Below are 17,280 nucleotides of genomic sequence, written 5' to 3'. Positions count from 1 at the left end.
GATTTGGCAGACGATGGATGGGATGGGCGGCTGTTCTCGCGTCGAGCAGAAGTACTAGTGAGAATTTTTGGACCGCCCTTAATTCTCTCATCAACGGACAGCACCCTGGCAAGCCGAGATGCACTCATGTGGAAATGGCCGGATTGCCCGATACGAAGATGAGCGCACACTCTTGGCGCCTGTTACCGCATTGTTCGAAAACAATGTAAGCGTGTGGATCTTCGCTACATAAATCCACATCCCGCCAAGCAACATATATTCGTTTGTGCAACTCGCTATACGGGCAGCCTCGTCAGCCTGTCCAACCTCCGACGTGGAAGCAACATCATCATATTTCTACTGCGATATTACATCTTTTCTTGAATGCATTCGAGCAAAACACAGAAGCGTATATGCATCACATTCTTATACCATGGGCGGATGAGTCCGGCGTACACGAAAATAGGACTTACGAAGTAATGCAAGCAAGAGACGGGGCGAGCGAGTAAGATGGGATATCTATCTTGTTCTTGGGGAACACGACGTACATATAATTCCATATACAATACCCACACTTGTTCAAGATCTCAAGCATGCCCTAGATCTTTCATGGTTCATCTAACAACAGCAGTGCTCACCATAAAGCGAGGTCTAGAGGCATTGAGGTATGTAGTATAGCATTTAGTTATGCTCGGGCCTCAGTTTCAACCGTTTGTGGAGTCCTTTAGGCCAAATATCGGTGGCGGACCAATTTGACACTCAACGGCCGCTATTCGTTACTACCAGGCTTGCGTTTGTGTCGCTGAGGGTCAGATGGTGCCATCTCACCCACGGAACCCAGGACCGATAGTGCAATAGCGCACGCTATTCGAAGCATTGTTTACATGCGTGTCATGGACAAATCATAACGACTCGATCCCAGGCTACCACTTCGTGGCTAGCACATCGATAATGCGTTTCGAATGAGCGACAAGGGTAGGGAATTCAAGAGCCAAACATCCATATCCTGGCCAAGCCGGACTTTCTACCCGGTGACTACAAGCGCCAAGCGGCATGAATAATTAGAAAGGATAGGTCAGCAAACTCAAAGAGATGGTCTAACTAGTCTATGAGAAAGCGAAGCCAGATTTCGGAAATAGCAACGCAATTGGGTTACACCGACATGAGCCACATTGCCACGGGGCCATCAAGTTCGCCAAGGGGACTTCGAGCCGTTTTCCGAGCAGATTACTATTTCAGTAAATAGCAATTGGTCGACCGAGTACCTTGCCAAGATGGAGTGGAAAGGAACAAAGTGCCGAGCTTAGCCACCTGTGGCGAGGGGGTTTGCGTGTTCCCCCAGACTATACAAACCTAATCATACTGTGTCTCCTCTCCGGGGTTACATACGTCGAGCTTCACAGTCTAGGATCAATTTAACGTTGTGGCTTGTAAGTGAGTCAAGCTTCTGCTCAACTTGATTAGGAATGATAGAAGGTCTTGTTGGACATTGACGTGTTAGCGATGTTTCATGGGCACAAGGTGCCTGGCGCGTCTTGGAATATGATTTGTCGCACCTGTTTGTTCTAATCTGCGATGCGCTGTCTAGTTTGAGGGGAATAAGAGGCGGCTGCAGTGAGGTATCCCACAGCCCACCCAGCTCACGGCGTGAGAATGATGGAGTAACTCACCGAGCACAAGGACGCGCGCACGATCCAGACATCCATGGAATAACTCTTCCCCATCGGGACAAACCCTTTTGGCTCAGAGCCTTTTGGTCTTTTTTGTTGCCTCGCCTATGTTGGCTGTTGGCTTGGCGGATGAGTCTCGATTCATCGGCGATGGCATGGCATGACCCAACTATGTGCATGCATGGTGTCTGCAGTTCAAGAGCATCTCGGTCGGCAACATACTCCCGTCCCGGTGCCCGTTGACATGGGAAATTGTGTTATCATGCAAACATTGGATCCGGCGCATGGCGGTACCCGGACATTGGGACCCAATCCCATGTCATGATCGCGCAACTGGTCATTACTAGCCACAATCGAGGTTAAGCTCGCGCCTCAGGGGAATGGGATCGCCATTGTCAATTGAAAGTGATGGGCGGGTACGCGACACACTCTACATAACACTCTCACCTGCTCTCCCAAGCCACCTCCCCCTCAATTCGGCTGGCTCACTGAGCTGAGCAAGGGTCAGTCAACGGCCCGGATGAGACATGATACAGGACATAATTAGGCCCCCTAGGCCCCGACAACTGTGGTGTGCTTCAATGGGACCTAGGCCAGGGACGGACATAACTAATTAGGTACTCTATGTACTCGCCACAGCAGGGGAGCAATGATAAGCCACAGTTCACATCATATTCCCCTCATAGGTGGCGATACAGTATACATGCGTTTCGACATCAGTGAAACCTCACATGATTATTTACAACGCTGACTGGTTCGGCATCCATATGATAGGTGTTGGAGCCTGTACTAGGTAATAGGTACCTACCTACCTAGCCTAGTCTTTGAGGGCGTGCGCTGTCATGAGGGGATCGACGAGCCTTGAGCCACAAGTCATCTTCAACATGAGCCATCATTGGGTGTCGTCGATCAAAACGCCGGACTTGTGGCTAACAAACTCACGACAAACCCTGGGCCTGAAGGGATCCCGTAGTGCAATGCTAAGCGGCTCTAGCGGCCAAGAAAGACTACATACCACCGTGGGCGACCGTTTGAGGGGCGGTTCTTTTGCGAGGAGTGTGATAAAAGGTCGGTGAGAAAGAAGAAAGGTTTCTGGAGACATTTCACTCGACAAGTGTCGATACATTCCCCGAAAACTGCCAATTCAGAGGGAAGAAAGAGAGACCAGAGATTGTGATATACATGGCAGGGACATGAGAAGATCCCGCCCGTGGGTTGTGCAACAAGCGTCCAATGGTATCTGTCAATCAGCCAGACATGCTTCCTGTTTTGGCAAGCTGAGGGCATTCAGCCACAGCAGAGTCACTCTCAGCACCAAAGATAGGGAGTGCGACTTCGCTGGGGCTACAGAGAAGAACCCGACCCCTCGCTACTGTGGCTCCTCTGTTCTTAGCGATCGATATGACGCTGAGCACTGTGAAGTAATGGCTTGTATCCCAAGGGCTGGGCAACAAGTATCGGGTACTCTGTGCTGCAGGATGGGGTGCGGGGTCTTGTGTGTTACCGGCCGGCCGGTGTGTGAATATTGGGTGTCTAAATTGGTCAAAGGGGTCGAGAAGTATCGATCTACAAACTAGACCTGAGTGAGTGAGGGATTGCCGATCCTTTGGGCCTCAAGTTGCATGCGCTGATAATCTGTTTGGAGATTCCGATAAGCGATTGAACACCAAGTACATACACACGTACAACTTGGTGCTATTGCTCTGCAAAACCTAATAGAAGTGCCAGAGGCCTCCGGTATACTCAGAACTCTTCGTCCCATCTCTTGTTGGGACGTTAGTTTTACCTCCTGTCTCTGTTCAACCTCAGCTTGATCACCACATTGTCAATCCTCCCGACATAGCGGACACTTGCGCCCTAGCCGCTTGGACCAAATCAAAGGGACTGTCAAATATCGGGCATCGATCTTTTTCTGTCTCTAGTTGGGCTCTCTTTTACCCACGGCCAGAACGACAGGGTGACAATCCCTTCCCTCCGATCGATCGAGTTTCAACATATCGATGATGATGAGAAAAGCCGATGGGCAGCGCATGGTAATTTAAAAGAAGAAGAAAAGAGAGAGAGACGCATACGCGTTCAGTAGTCCGTGGGCCTTTTCCTTCTCAGCCCCAGGGCTTGATATGCAGCCCTGCATTCTCTCTATGAAACATTATTGTGGATAGGAAAAAGACGGTAAATACCCAAATACCACTGCCGAGTATTCATGCGTTTAGGGTTCAGACAGACAAAATAGCGATGCAGTATCTGTATGCAGGTATTTTCCCACACCACACCCCCTCGTGCGATATCATCGAGATGCTCACAACTGTGGGTTCGAAGGGAAGAGATGCCTGGCGAAGCTAGTGCACTCATCAGTGCATTTATCCGTATGTAGCCACGTCAATACTTGACATGAAGAGGAGCCATGAGGAGTTTTGACAGTCACTTGATCATCTGTTGTTATGCTTTGATGGTCCACCACACGTAATTATGTGTCCTCCGGGGAGGGGACATGGCGTTTTACTATCAACGTGGATAACTCCAAGACTCTTTTCTCCCATCAGAGTCAAACTTATTCTAAGGTTTTACTTCGTGAGCTTAAATGAAGTGTAGGTAGGCTAGGTAGGTAGAATATAAGCCATACTCTAACGTCAGCCACCCTCATCCCATACACAACCGATATGACGACAGGGAACCAGCGGAAGGACATGTTCAGCCAGTCCCAAGCGTTTCTAGGCAATAACAATCGAGTAATATAGTCTTTATCTCAAAGAGAACCGCGCCAACCAATGAGAAGCTCATATGTTGAGAGAAACAAAGCAGCCAATAGTGTATACCCAGGTAGGTGGGTGCATAAGGTACTATCACTCGTGTTTGACTATTCCTCGGCTGCCTTGTCAAGTATCTCCCGTATGCTCCTTGCATAATCCTCTCCGTCGCCTTTGATCCCACCCAGCACAATCGTCTTATCGCGTGACTTGGTGCCGTGTGTCAGCTGAAGACTAGACTTTGGCACGCCCAATATACCGCTGAGAACCTGAACTACGGCCTTGTTGGCCTCGCCCTCTCTCGCCTGAGCAGAAACGCACAGCTTGATTGCATCGTCGGTGACGGCTATGACGCCCTCGCGGTTTTTGCTGGCTCCAGGTTTCACGCGAAGCTGAAGATGCAGAGAGCCCAGAGGAGACTTTTTGGTGCCAGTGACGAAGCGAATAGCACTAGGCGACGCCATAGTCAAGGGCAGAGGAAAATAGAGAGTGTCAGGTGAAATGCAAGTAACTGCAGCTCAGCTCAGCTCAGCCCAGCTGAGTACAGTACAGTACAGTTCAGTTCAGTTTAATGAGGGGTAATAAGGTAGAGAGAGTATGTAATGGATGGAGCTCGGGTGAGCGGTTGTCTTTGTTGAGCTTGCTCTGATACGCCCTCACAAAATATGATTCACACCTTTTGATTGACTTTACACCTTGAGATCCATGGAAATCCAAATTGAATAGCACCCGCCCGCCTGTGACTTTCTCTCCATCTGGCCCGACCTGAAATGCGGCGCCTGTCGCCTGTACAGGCCTTGGAGCTGCCTTGGGCCAGTAGCGTCGCATTTATAACTCCAAGGCCCCACCGTCACTTTATTCTCAAGGGTCGACAAACTTGGACCTCAACTACATCATCGACCATCGCCAATTCAACTCTAGCCTCGCATTTCCTCCATCCTAATTTGCCGCGATCCCGTACGACCATCTGTATGCTCTTTGCATCTCCGTATAAAGCAACAGCATCAGCGTCTTCTCGCCTTCGCAGACTCAGCATCTCAGGCGCCATGGCTTCGGCCTTCAGCGCATATCATGGGCCTACAGCCACCGCGTCGCAACACACTATCACAGCTCTGGGGCGATGGTCCGTTCTGAACAACTCATTACCAGGTTCGTGTTGCATCATGCCCATTATCTCGTTCCCTCCCCCTCCCATACATAACGCTAATTCACCCTCTGCAGCCGTCGACAAGATCAAATCCTTGCACGTCTACGATTTCGATAACACTCGTGAGTTCGCGCCTCAGTCAATGGAAACATAGCATACATCTAACACAAAGCAGTATTCAAGACCCCTCTCCCGAACCCCCAACTGTGGAACGGCCCCACGATTGGGACATTGTCGAATCAGGAAACGTTTGTCAATGGCGGCTGGTGGCATGATAGTCGCATCCTCGCGGCGACAGGGGAAGGCATCGATATCGAGGAAAAGCGTGCCTGGGATGGCTGGTGGAACGACAAAATTGTTGATCTTGTCAAGCTGAGCATGAAGCAGAAGGACGCTCTCTGCGTTCTACTAACGGGTCGTTCGGAGCGTGGGTTCGCTGAGTTGATAAAGAAGATGGTGACGGCCAAAGGACTCGAATTCGACATGATTGGTCTCAAACCCGCCGTGAGCCCCTCAAACCAGAAGTTCCAAAGTACGATGCACTTCAAGCAACTCTTTCTCGGGGCCCTGATGGAGACATACAAGCAAGCAGAAGAGATTCGCGTATACGAGGATCGACCGAAACACACCAAAGGCTTCCGCGACTTCTTCGCCGAGTTCAACCGCCAACAAAACATATCCCCAACGCGCGGCCCTCTTACAGCTGAAGTGATCCAAGTGGCTGATTGCGCGACAACTCTAGATCCCGTGATCGAGGTCGCCGAGATTCAGCACATGATAAACATCCACAACGAGATGGTCTCGAAGCAATCCCCACGAGGACGCCAGAATCGACTCAGGATTAAGAAGACTGTGTTCTTCACTGGTTACATGATTGGACCCGAGGACACCAAGAAGCTCATCAAGCTCGCACATATCCCACCAAACATGCCCCAGCATGAGCTGAAGTACCATGGCAACAACATTCTCATCTGCCCCCGGCCGTGCCCAGCTAGTATCCTGGAAAAGGTCGGCGGCATGGGCAGTAAGATGAAGTGGGAGGTAGTGGGCACAGCTTGTTTTGAGAATAGTATTTGGGCAGCACAGCTTCGACCTATCCCCCAACACGCCAAGTTCCATACCGACAACCCCAGTCCGCTCGTCGTGCTAGCATTGAAGAAGGGCATCAGACCCATGGACGCGGGAAAGATTCAGAACTGGCAACCCCTGCCACAGGAAAGGTCTTTTGTTTTCGAAACTGTGGTTGGTGAGAAGGTCATTCTACGCATCGAGGCAGAGGATCCAAGGGAAGACGAGTACGAGAGTTTGTTTGCCAACAAAACATCTAAACGGAAGCATAACGGCGACGAGGACTGGAACCAGAGAAACCCCCATGGCCACTACAGCGGACGCAACGAATCCCGAGGCTATCATTCAGGTGGCCGAGGAGGTCGAGGTCGAGGTAACCGTGGCGGCCGTGGCAATGCCAGAGGCGGTCGTGGTGGTCGTGGTAGAGGAGGAGGCTACAACTATCGATCTCTCGACGATGTTGAGCCCAAGAACCAGCAGGGCGGCTACGGGCCACAGGTGGATTATGATGACGCCTACCCGCCGCTCAGCAAATCCAACAACCCTCCCGTATCAGCTCCCAGCGGTCCCAGTCAAGGCCGACAACCGCCTCGAGGTCCAGCACCAGCACAAGGACGACCCATGGGCGTTCAAGTAGCCAACAACAACTCGGATCTTCAACATTACTATTAGAAATAGTCTATACCCGCCCAACACGGCGGCCATCATTTTGTCTCAACGTTGGACGGCATACACTTACCCTGGTTACATTACACCAGGCCCAAATTTGGGTGAAGATAATCATTGTACATATGTGTATAGTTCCTGATACTGGTCTTGTTTTGAGACCTCATTGGGTGCATGGCGTACCGGAGGGAAAGCATAACAAGTATAATTTCTCGTGGAAGAACCGGAAAAAAGAATGTCTCGGTGGAAATGGACAAGAGTGTCATGTATAAATAAGGATACACCTGCTACCTAGTTGAGCAAAATCTATATGAGTTAGGGGTGCCAGGGTCGTGCCATAAAGCTGTGAGCAGACTCGCCAATACAAAAAAACAAAATACCAAGACTTGAACCTCGTTGTTTTGTGGATAGAGTGTCTGGAGGAAACCCTCATCTAGCTCGGCCATGCCCATAGAGGCCCACTCAACGTTGATCATCTTAAATGGAGCGAACGATGATAGCCAAACAACGTCTAAAGAACTAAGCCTCGTCCGATACTGACCAATTCATGTATTATGGGCAAGTAATGCGTCGCTTATCCAGGCAATGGCCTCTTTAATTGATATAAACTTGTGAACCAATGAGATAAATGTACAACTTAAAACGAATCTTGGCGGTTAGCTTCCAATGAATACTCATTAACAACACAAACAGAACTCAGTCTCGATAAAATACGTCACCCAAGGATATATCCGAGAGCCGTCTTGAAAAAGCGATTAGTAGTTAAGGCTATACAATGATGCCCTTGGAGAGGGAAGTGATATCGTGACAATGTATAAAGGAAAATGGAATTTTAGTCATAAACACAATATAAGGCGTCATGCACTACGCCCAAAGAAACATAATAAACCTTAATAGCAAGTCAATAGATTACACGGCTGCCCTTAAGATCCAGCTGAACAAGTGACATACCTTGATAGATAGACTCTGCATGGACAGCGAGGCTTAAATAGTAGATAATCATGTGCTAACCCCAGAATTATCGGAGAGACATCAGATGTGACTCTTTGAAGTTAACTCACGATCAAGGTTCAATCAAGCATTTACCACCTTTAAGGTTCAGATCCGGCCGTCGTGGGGCCGGAGCGGCTCCGAAAGGGGGGCACATTCGGCCGAGTATCTCCGACTTCGGCGCCGACCAAGGAGAGCTCGATATCGCAAACCGCGCCAAGAGTGAAGGCTTGCGGGGTATAATGACGCATCTAGCATGACCTATTGTTCTTATTCAGTTTTGCTCCTCGGTTATACAACTGGGTCTTGGTTCACGTCTTGTCGAATTCTGATCTGGTTGAAATAGGTAGCTCATCGGTTGACTGACTAGGCTGACTCGTCCGACCTGAGACGCTTATCTGATCCGCTGGGTCCATGACAACGCGCGAGTTAAGTGTTTGCAGGCCTGCCCACAGCAGTCCTTAACAGATGTGATCAAACAAGCCCACCAAAAGGTCCACCCGGCGCTGACAAGAGTTTGTTGATCTCCACTTGAAAGAGGCTAAACTGCTGATGAAAGCTCCTTCGGCACCCACATCGGTTGTAGGACATACCTAGCTAGTTAGGGCGCAATTTACCACTTACCCATGCAGGTGTAACTGTTTGTAGTTCTGATTCACTTGCGTGCCGTATTCCCGTCATCGTCAATGTTATCTCTTCCTTATCTCTGATCTGAAAATTCAGACATTTCACTATTGCCCCCCTGTGTCGTGAACTGTATTGTCCTATAAACCAAGGGCAACCAACCTGAGTCGGCACATGACGACAATTCCTTGTAAAAGTCGGCCATCGCATTCCACCTGGCCAGTCAACTCACAACAGCCATGAATGAAGACCTTGAGGAGGCATCGCCAGCCAACGGCGCTGAATCGTCTTCCTCGGCTTCTTCAACAGGGTCGTCGCCAATTCTAGAGCCCATCAGGACCATTGAAACACGCCGCAGCCGCACCCACGACCTTGATGTCTTTGAGGCTCTGGAGCACGCCCTCACTCCAGATGTCGAGACAGAGGCAGAGCGTGAGGCTCGCGAACCCATTACTTATACCAGAACTGGCACCAGTGTGACCAGCGTTGCCTCTCGCCCCCCAGACTTTGAAGTTTTCTTTGAGGACGGTGATCCAGATAATCCCCGGAACTGGTCAAAGGGTTATCGTGCATGGATCATCGTATGTGTCTCGTATTCCACATGGGTCGTCGTCTTGTATAGCACATGTTACACTGCATCGGTGTCTGGCCTGGCCGAGGAGTTTGGGGCGTCGACGACCGTGACAACGCTTGGTTTGACAACATATTTGCTTGGTCTTGCTGCGGGAAGTCTGATTGTGGCCCCTCTGAGTGAGCTGTACGGTCGACAAAAAGTGTACATCGTCTGCTTGACTGTATGGGCTTTGTTGATCTTGCCATGTGCTCTGGCAACTTCGTTAACAGAAATCATTGTTGTGCGCTTCTTTGGGTAAGTGGTGTCACCCGATCTCCTCTCGCCACAGCTGTGCTAACACAACTGCAGTGCTGTCTTTGGTGCCGCCATGATCTCGAATAGTCCTGGAACTATCGTCGATATCTCGGATCCGGATTATCTGGCTGCAGCCATGTCCATGTGGTCCATCGCGCCTCTGAACGGACCATCTACTGGCCCAATTATTGGGGGGTTTGTGTACCAGTATCTGGGATGGCGATGGGATAACTGGATTCCTCTGATCCTTGGTGGAGTTGGAATTCTCATGATGATAACAGTGAAGGAGACATACCATCCCGCAATCCTGAAACAAAAGGCTGCACGGTTACGCAAGGAGAACGATGACCCGCGGTATTGGTGTCAGTATGACCAAAGGGTTTCAACCCGTCATCTAATCAAGATCAACATGAGTAGACCATTCACTCTGTTGGCATCTGAACCGATTCTGTGGTTTATGGACATCTGGTAAGTAGTAGTTCCATTTCTGCTCGCCCACCTGTTTCCTGTGTGCTAACGACATCACAGGATATCGCTGATTTATGCCATCCTCTATCTGTGTTTCGTGGCATATCCTATCGTGTTTTCTCAGCACCGTGGATGGGATGCAGGCATGTCAGGACTGGCCTTTGTGGGCATCGGCGTCGGAACCATGCTTGCCATCTTCGCAGAGCCTCTTTTCCGGCGACTGATCAACTCTCAGCCTCGAGATCCAGTAACTGGCAGGCCTCAGCCTGAAGCGACGGCTCTGGTCATGGCCATTGGCGCCATCCTGACACCGATCGGCCAGCTTGTGTTTTCGTGGACATGCCTGCCAGCGACCATTCATTGGGCGATTCCGATCGCTTTCGGCATCCCTTTCGGTGCAGGTAACACCATCAGCTTCATCTATGGCTCCAACTATCTGGCTGGCGCGTACTCCATATACGCTGCCAGTGCCCTCGCCGGAAACGCTGTTATTCGAAGTATTGCTGGCGGTGTTCTACCCCTGGCTGGTCCTAAGATGTACGCCGCCATGACTCCTCAGTGGGCTGGAACACTTCTGGGCCTCCTGGAGGTAGCTATGATTCCGATTCCGTTTGTTTTCTGGCGATACGGAGCCAAGATCAGGGCAAAGAGTCCGGCCATCAAGGCTCTGAGAGAGGAGCAGGATCGACTTGATGCGAAGAGAGCCAAGTATCAGAAGAAGCTTGAAAGGAAGAAACAACGAGAAGCAGAAAATGCAAAGACTGAGGAAGCAGGAGTGTTGGAGAAGACAGCAGGCAGTTGAGGACAACAAAACTATACACGACTATTTATTTACAGTATATGTAGCTCTATGAAATGGGAGTTAGGAATTGTCTGTCACCTTGTTGCTGCGTCAAGAATAAGGTTTAGGTGATCACTTGTTTCATGTTTAACCCACAATATAGAAATTGCCCTTATGATACCTATCTGTTCTAAGATACTTAGCCTCTGAGAGTGTGCTACTCAAAGTGCTAACATACTAGGTATGGTTCAGTTTGCTGGCAAAATGAAAGATCAACTGCCAGATAACTTACACTGAAGATTCAAAAAAGAAAAAATTAACGATTACTCAATCCCATTTGGAACATATAGGAACAGCCCGATGCGGGGGTCGAACCCGCAACCTTGAGATAGTGTACTCATTTAAGAGTCTCACGCTCTACCGATTGAGCTAACCGGGCCTCGTATCGAGGCTTGATGTTGAACAATCAGAGGCGGAGATTTCTATATGATCTTTCATCATCTCCATCATCTGCTACAGGGTAATACGCATGCTGTAAAAACAATAATGCACATATTGCATGCAAAAATAGGAATTCAATATTTATGTAGACAAAAAGATTCATTTTTGTTGCGATTTTGTACTGTCAGACTATGGTACGCCGACCAAGTCTCCCGTTATCCGAATGACTTTTGAGACTCCCTGGTTGACTGCCTTCATAAGAAGAACCACAAAGTCGACCTATCCACGCCGTGCAGGTGTCCAACAAAGTACAGCCCAATATCACAGAGTCCGCTATGGCTCGCCAACACTCCCAATCTGACAGATTCCAACCTATTACTACATGTCACCTCTGCTAAAGAATCACCCCAAAATATTGTCCCCAATCAACCCCCAAAGTCATCCGTCCTTTTAGTTCCCCTGCTCCAATCCGTCGAGCTCCTTAAGCACGGACGACTTGGTGTTGATCTTCTTAAGCTGGGTATCCTCGAGCTTCTCTCCACCAGCCAGACGCATCTCAAGGTCCTCGATGGCGCGAACCTTCTTCTGGAGACTGCGGATCTTCTTGGCGTTGGGGTTCTGTGCAGCATCAGGAGCACCACCTCCGGCACCCTGGCTTGAGTGAGCATGGTGTCCATGGCCGTTGCGGTGAGTGTTACTGCGGCTTCGGGCCTGGTTGTTACGCGATTGGCTCCGGTTGCGGTGATTTCGTCGCTCGGGGCTGCGACCCTCGTGGCCGGAGCCGTGACCTCGGTCGTGAGGAGGAGGCGCCAGGCTAGCTCCGCCGTTAGGCTCGCCTTGGGGCCGGCCCTCACCCTGGGCATTCTTCTTGTTTCTCTTCTTCTTGTTCTTCGACTTGGACGAGTTTTCATCGCCCAAGGGTTCAGCTCCAGGAACGGTCCTAACCGTGGGAGCTTGATCAGCCAAATCAGCACCGGGCACAGCGCGGCGAGGGCGACCAAAACCATTGGGGCCGACGTTGGGTAGTCCGTTGCTCACAACGTGGGCGGCACCGCCCTCATCCTCACGCTTGAAGTGCAGAGGAGTGGCCAGACCACGGGCGCCGGGAGGGCGGTAAGCACCAGCGGGCTTGCTGGGGGTCTTGACCGAGCCCAGGAAGGCCGTAGCAGAGGCATGAGGCGTAGGAACGGGGGTCAAAGGATCACCAGGAGCAATGCTCTCGGGACCCTGAGGTCGCCACACAACATTATATAACTCAACCATATCCTCGTTATACATGAGATTGCCGCTAACATGCCACAACTTGACGCCGTTGTCAACACGGAGTCGGGGCGAGGTTGTGGCAGTCATGATGTAGCGACTATCAGGACTCCATTCGCAGACGCTGGGATTACCGCTCTCAAAAGTGGTGATCTTGCGGAAATCCTTCTCCAGATCATAAACATCGATCTGACCAGCAAGGTTGCCGAAGCCTGCCACCAAAACAAAGCGACCGTTTGGCGAGAAAGTGATAGTGTTGCGAGGGGCAATCGGGAACGAGTGCGTCGCAACGGCCCGGTGATTGAAGATGGTGGCCTTGGGAGGCATAGTACCATACACAACACCGAACTCTCTCGAGTTGTGTGACCAAGAAACATCATGAATGGGGCCCTCCTTATCCAGGGACACGCGGGCATCAAAAGCACCGGTGGTGCTGAGCAGATACAGCGTGGTCTCACCATAGTAACTCTTGCCTGAGCGATCAACATCGGTTTGGGCCAGCACCAGAAGGCTGGAGCCAAGCTTGTTCCACTTCAGCTGGACCTTGTCTCCCTTGAAGAAGGTCTTTTGGGAGATTGGGTTAGTGAAAAGAGGGACGTTGAAGACCTTGACGGCAGCGGGTTGACCCTGTAAGTTGTCAGTATATACCTCTTGAAAATAGCTTGGGATATTTGCTGACCTTGCGCTCGGGAACAAAGACGGCAACGGCGTGGTTTTGGCTGCCAGGAGCAAGAGCAAAGTTGGTAACACCCTCGACTCGGAGCTTGTTCCAGACCTTGACGAGATCGTGACTCTCGTAAAACTGGACTTCATTTGTAACGAGACGAGCACAGTATTTCTCATCAGCTGTGTACTGAAGGTTCCAGCCTTGCTGCTGCTTCTGAACAAAGCGGCCGAGGGGCTGCTTGTCCTGACCAGAGACATCCTCCTCCACAACACGCCAGACCTTGAGGTTCTTGGTGGCATCTCCGTTCTCATCCTTGGCAGGGCGTTCCCAGGTAATGACGAAAGTACCACGAGGAGAGAAACCGAGCTCGTAGACGTTGGAGATGGGGAGGGACAGGACCTGCTGGGAGGTTGAGGGATCAATGATAGTGACAGCCTCGGGAGAGGCCCAAGCGAAGTAGCGACCACATGGCGAGTAGGTACAGCACCGGAGGTTGCCCTCAGGCTTCTTGAACCCAGTGAGAGGCTGATAGACGGGCGCGGCGTCGGTGATGCCGATGTCCCTCTGGGTTCGGTAGGCAAACTGCAGCGGAGACGCCATGGCTAGTGAAAGTCACAGTGTCTCGTGTCTTGCGTAAGTCTTTTTTGGGGCCGGTTGTCAAAAAGTTCTGTCGTGTCGTGTATGGGCACTTATCGACGTCGATGTATATCGCGATCGTGGGGCAGAAAGCTTAGGCTTAGATTCGTATTGGGCGAATAAGCGGGAGAGCAAAATGCCAAAAGAAACGTTGTACTTTTCTCGACTGCGCAACGAAGAGCAGTACAGATAGTCGCTTGAGAGGGGATCAGGAGCGCTGGATCCGACTCGCAAAGGGTTTTGGATCGAGAGTTGTTGTTTGAAGTCGTCGCGGAGCAACAAACAAAAAGTGGCGGGGGAATATCGATCGATTGCGATTGAGCGAAGCCGACAAAGCGAAGTTGTAAGACAAGAACTGACTGATTCGATGACCGGAAGGAAGATAAAAAGAAGACGGCAAGTCACCCAGAGGGAGGGAGAAGGAGGAGGAATTGGCGCGGCAGTGCCGTGATGTTTTTGGTTGAAGGGAAACGAAACAAGAGGGAAGAGAAAGAAGTCGACGGCTTTGGCCACCAAGCATAGGTAAATATGGATTTTTTTCGTTAGGCCGGACCAGGTTCCCATTCTTTTTTCCGTACGTGAGGCAAGGTATCCATCCGTAGGTGGTAGGTGGTAGGCAGCCCAGTGCCCAAGCCCAGTGGAGGCTCCCACTGAGGTGGCCTCCCTTTTTTTCTTACTGGGTAGAACCTAGCCACACACCGCATAATCACCGCCAACCTTTCGCCCTTGACTCAGTCCAGACACTGTCTCACTTGGGCTCAGAAACATCCCGTCCATCCATATCTGACCTACCTTGCCTTTACAGTGCATGCGGCTCCAGATTTCACTTTGATCAGAACCTAAATCACAACCAGCCGTGCCAAGATCGTCGAGTGCTCCGTGAACCTTTCCCTATGCTAGGCTGTTTCGACGGGAACACCGAATGCATTGCCTAATTGGATCCTTTATTCTATTCCAAGTGCTAAGCCATTCATTAACTGCCTTTGAGCCACAAGAGCCCCTTGTGCTTTTGATATACAGAGTTGTTTTGAGCATGTTTATTCCATTCATCAGTTTGAAACTCCATAGAACATGCTATCAATGGCTACAGTCACGCCATCAACCATATAGTTCCCCTTTTAGTGGTATGCAAGGTCTGTCTGTGGTACCTCTGATAAACATTTGTGACAATGTATTGCGTCAACCTACCCCTTACGCCTGGTTAAGCTTCTATTACGTGAATTACCACCCAAAACAAAGTAAGCGACTCTGTTATTCCTCAAAGAATGCATGGTCTGAGCCAAGCCTGCTACAACTTTCATTATCATGGCTACGTGGCACCAATTGGCCTTAACAAGCCGAGTTTATGGCACTGATGCTGTCAATAAACCGGACCAACGAGCCTGCATGTGCCGAGCTCTTCCAACACCAGACACGGTGCTATTCCTCTAAAACACGAGTTGTACTTTGCTGTCTCATTATCGTGAAATGGTCAAACAATCAACCTCCTATATAACGGGGAATGGCACGATCACCTGCCCTTAAATTTCTCCTTCCAGCCACCCTTCTCAAATAGCCATAAAGCTTCAGTAGCGTAGACTCGGCTTCCTCGATGACCGCCTTCAGTCATAGCAGCCTCAGTCAAGCTATCGAGAACCCTTCCCTTCTTGATAGCTGCCCATATTCCCATAGCAATAGGGTGATCCTCACTCTTACCCCACTCACCGAGTCCAAGACGATAGAGAATTCTCCCTAATGTCTGGAAAGCCATACATCTTTGCGCAGGAACAGCACTTCTGGCAAGATGAGCTAACTCCGCAATTGTGTATCCTGCAGCCTCTGGGGCGTCGCCATGGTGGTGTAAACCCTTCGACGAAGGAATGGATCGGCTGACTCTTGGCGATAAGAATCGGCCCTGGAAGTCGAAGCGCAGAGCATTAACAGCGATCTCAGGGTGCGGGTAGTATGAAGAGTCTTTGTCAGCCGGACTGTCCTCGGTAGGGATGGGTGCCATCCACGCGAGCTTGCTAGGATCGGCGGGTAGATTGGGAAAGTATTTCTTGTGCAGCGATTCTAAGAAATTCGGGTCGGAAGGGTCGAGATCGGCCAAAGCTGGCGGTACAGGAAAATGAACCGACTTGGGTTGGTCGGTGATAGGAAATAGATCGGGTGGTATTTGCGCCGGGGCTTTGTCCTCATCGTAGTGATCCGATACCTTTTTCGTTGAACGTACTTGGGAAACTGAAGGGGAACTTTCCGATGCCGGTTCTATTGAGGCCTCGTGAGTGTGTGGTTTAGTCGCTGGGGTGCTCTCCAGTGTTTCGTTCGTGGCAGTGTCTTCGACTTTAATCGTAGGTGGCGGGTCTTGGGTTTCTTCTTGTTTCTCTGGGTTTGGTGCATCAAAAGGCGAGGGACCAGTAGGCTCCTCGATATTGGCCCGCGATAGCAATCTTTGAATGAGAGCTGGGTTCAAGCCGTTCATGATATCTTCTTGGGCTTGAGCGATCTCGGCGGGTGTCATGTTTGCAATCTTCTGCTGGTTCTCCTGGTCTATGCGTTGTCTCTCAACAGCCTTGAAGTCTACATCTGAAGACGAAGCTTGAGATGAGTTTCCAGCCTTAGGATGTTCGGCAGACACGGTTGCCCCGGCCGCTTCGGCGCGCTTCTGCTTGAAAGCGGAGGTCTTCCATCTTCTTTTATGTTGAGGAAAGCCGGTAGAGGATATAGGCAGGTCGCTAAACTCAACGGGCTTCTTCGTGGAAGTATCGTGCTCGACGATGTCGTTGATCAAAAGTGTCGGATCCATTTTGGTGATGCTGTATATGCAGTCAGTACGGACGAGATGTCTCTCGACCTTTGATCTGACGTCTTTTTTTTATCCTTAGTCAGTGGAGAGAACCGCGGAGAAATGCTAGTGGGTCAGGGGCCTTGTGTGACCCCACTTCCAGTAGCGCGTTTGTTTGAATGTGCCACGTGCAAGGATTTGAATGACCTGGATTCAACATGAGAGGAAATACCAATGCTAATGGAAGCTTCCCAGAATAGACAAGATAAAACACAAAATAATCAAGTTATACTAAAGTCCTATTCATAAAAGGGCGAAGTAGCGTGAGTTGATACTCCGTAGTGGATGTATTTAATCAGGCGAAAACACTTTATGACACGTAAGAGGTACCGAGAATTGGAAATTCGATCTTCTGTCCCCGATTTTCCTCTATTGATCGTTCTGTAATTACTGTGCAAATAAGAAGAAAACCCTGCCAATTTAAAGAAAGAAAAGAAAGAAAAG

General features: G+C 50.2%; 5 protein-coding genes across 5 annotated transcripts; 2 read left to right on the top strand and 3 right to left on the bottom strand.

Moving 5' to 3' along the window:
• Window positions 1-4,506: 4,506 nt before the first annotated feature.
• FTJAE_12328 (DUF167 domain protein) lies at window positions 4,507-4,860 on the bottom strand (the record flags this gene model as incomplete). Its single annotated transcript, XM_037345362.1, has 1 exon — window positions 4,507-4,860. The coding sequence occupies one exon, from the start codon at window positions 4,858-4,860 to the stop codon at window positions 4,507-4,509; it is 354 nt and encodes a 117-aa protein (XP_037200660.1).
• A 699-nt stretch (window positions 4,861-5,559) lies between these two features.
• FTJAE_12327 (nucleolar rRNA processing GAR1) lies at window positions 5,560-7,283 on the top strand (the record flags this gene model as incomplete). The annotated part of the gene is made up of 2 exons (XM_037345361.1): window positions 5,560-5,665; window positions 5,719-7,283. 2 exons carry the CDS (start codon window positions 5,560-5,562, stop codon window positions 7,281-7,283), a joined length of 1,671 nt encoding a protein of 556 aa, XP_037200659.1.
• A 1,847-nt stretch (window positions 7,284-9,130) lies between these two features.
• Window positions 9,131-11,029, top strand: FTJAE_12326 (major facilitator superfamily transporter; the record flags this gene model as incomplete). Its single annotated transcript, XM_037345360.1, has 3 exons — window positions 9,131-9,759; window positions 9,814-10,227; window positions 10,288-11,029. 3 exons carry the CDS (start codon window positions 9,131-9,133, stop codon window positions 11,027-11,029), a joined length of 1,785 nt encoding a protein of 594 aa, XP_037200658.1.
• Window positions 11,030-11,899: 870 nt separating this feature from the next.
• On the bottom strand, window positions 11,900-13,976 carry FTJAE_12325 (eukaryotic translation initiation factor 2a; the record flags this gene model as incomplete). The annotated part of the gene is made up of 2 exons (XM_037345359.1): window positions 11,900-13,336; window positions 13,389-13,976. 2 exons carry the CDS (start codon window positions 13,974-13,976, stop codon window positions 11,900-11,902), a joined length of 2,025 nt encoding a protein of 674 aa, XP_037200657.1.
• Window positions 13,977-15,522: 1,546 nt separating this feature from the next.
• Window positions 15,523-16,797, bottom strand: FTJAE_12324 (rhoptry; the record flags this gene model as incomplete). The annotated part of the gene is made up of 1 exon (XM_037345358.1): window positions 15,523-16,797. One exon carries the CDS (start codon window positions 16,795-16,797, stop codon window positions 15,523-15,525), a length of 1,275 nt encoding a protein of 424 aa, XP_037200656.1.
• Window positions 16,798-17,280: the final 483 nt, after the last annotated feature.

The sequence above is a fragment of the Fusarium tjaetaba genome (genome assembly GCF_013396195.1).
Source record: "Fusarium tjaetaba strain NRRL 66243 chromosome Unknown NRRL66243_c0000330, whole genome shotgun sequence".
Taxonomy (NCBI): Eukaryota; Fungi; Ascomycota; class Sordariomycetes; order Hypocreales; family Nectriaceae; genus Fusarium; species Fusarium tjaetaba.
Note: the sequence above shows the minus strand (reverse complement) of the source record. Positions and strands in the feature narration are given on the sequence as shown.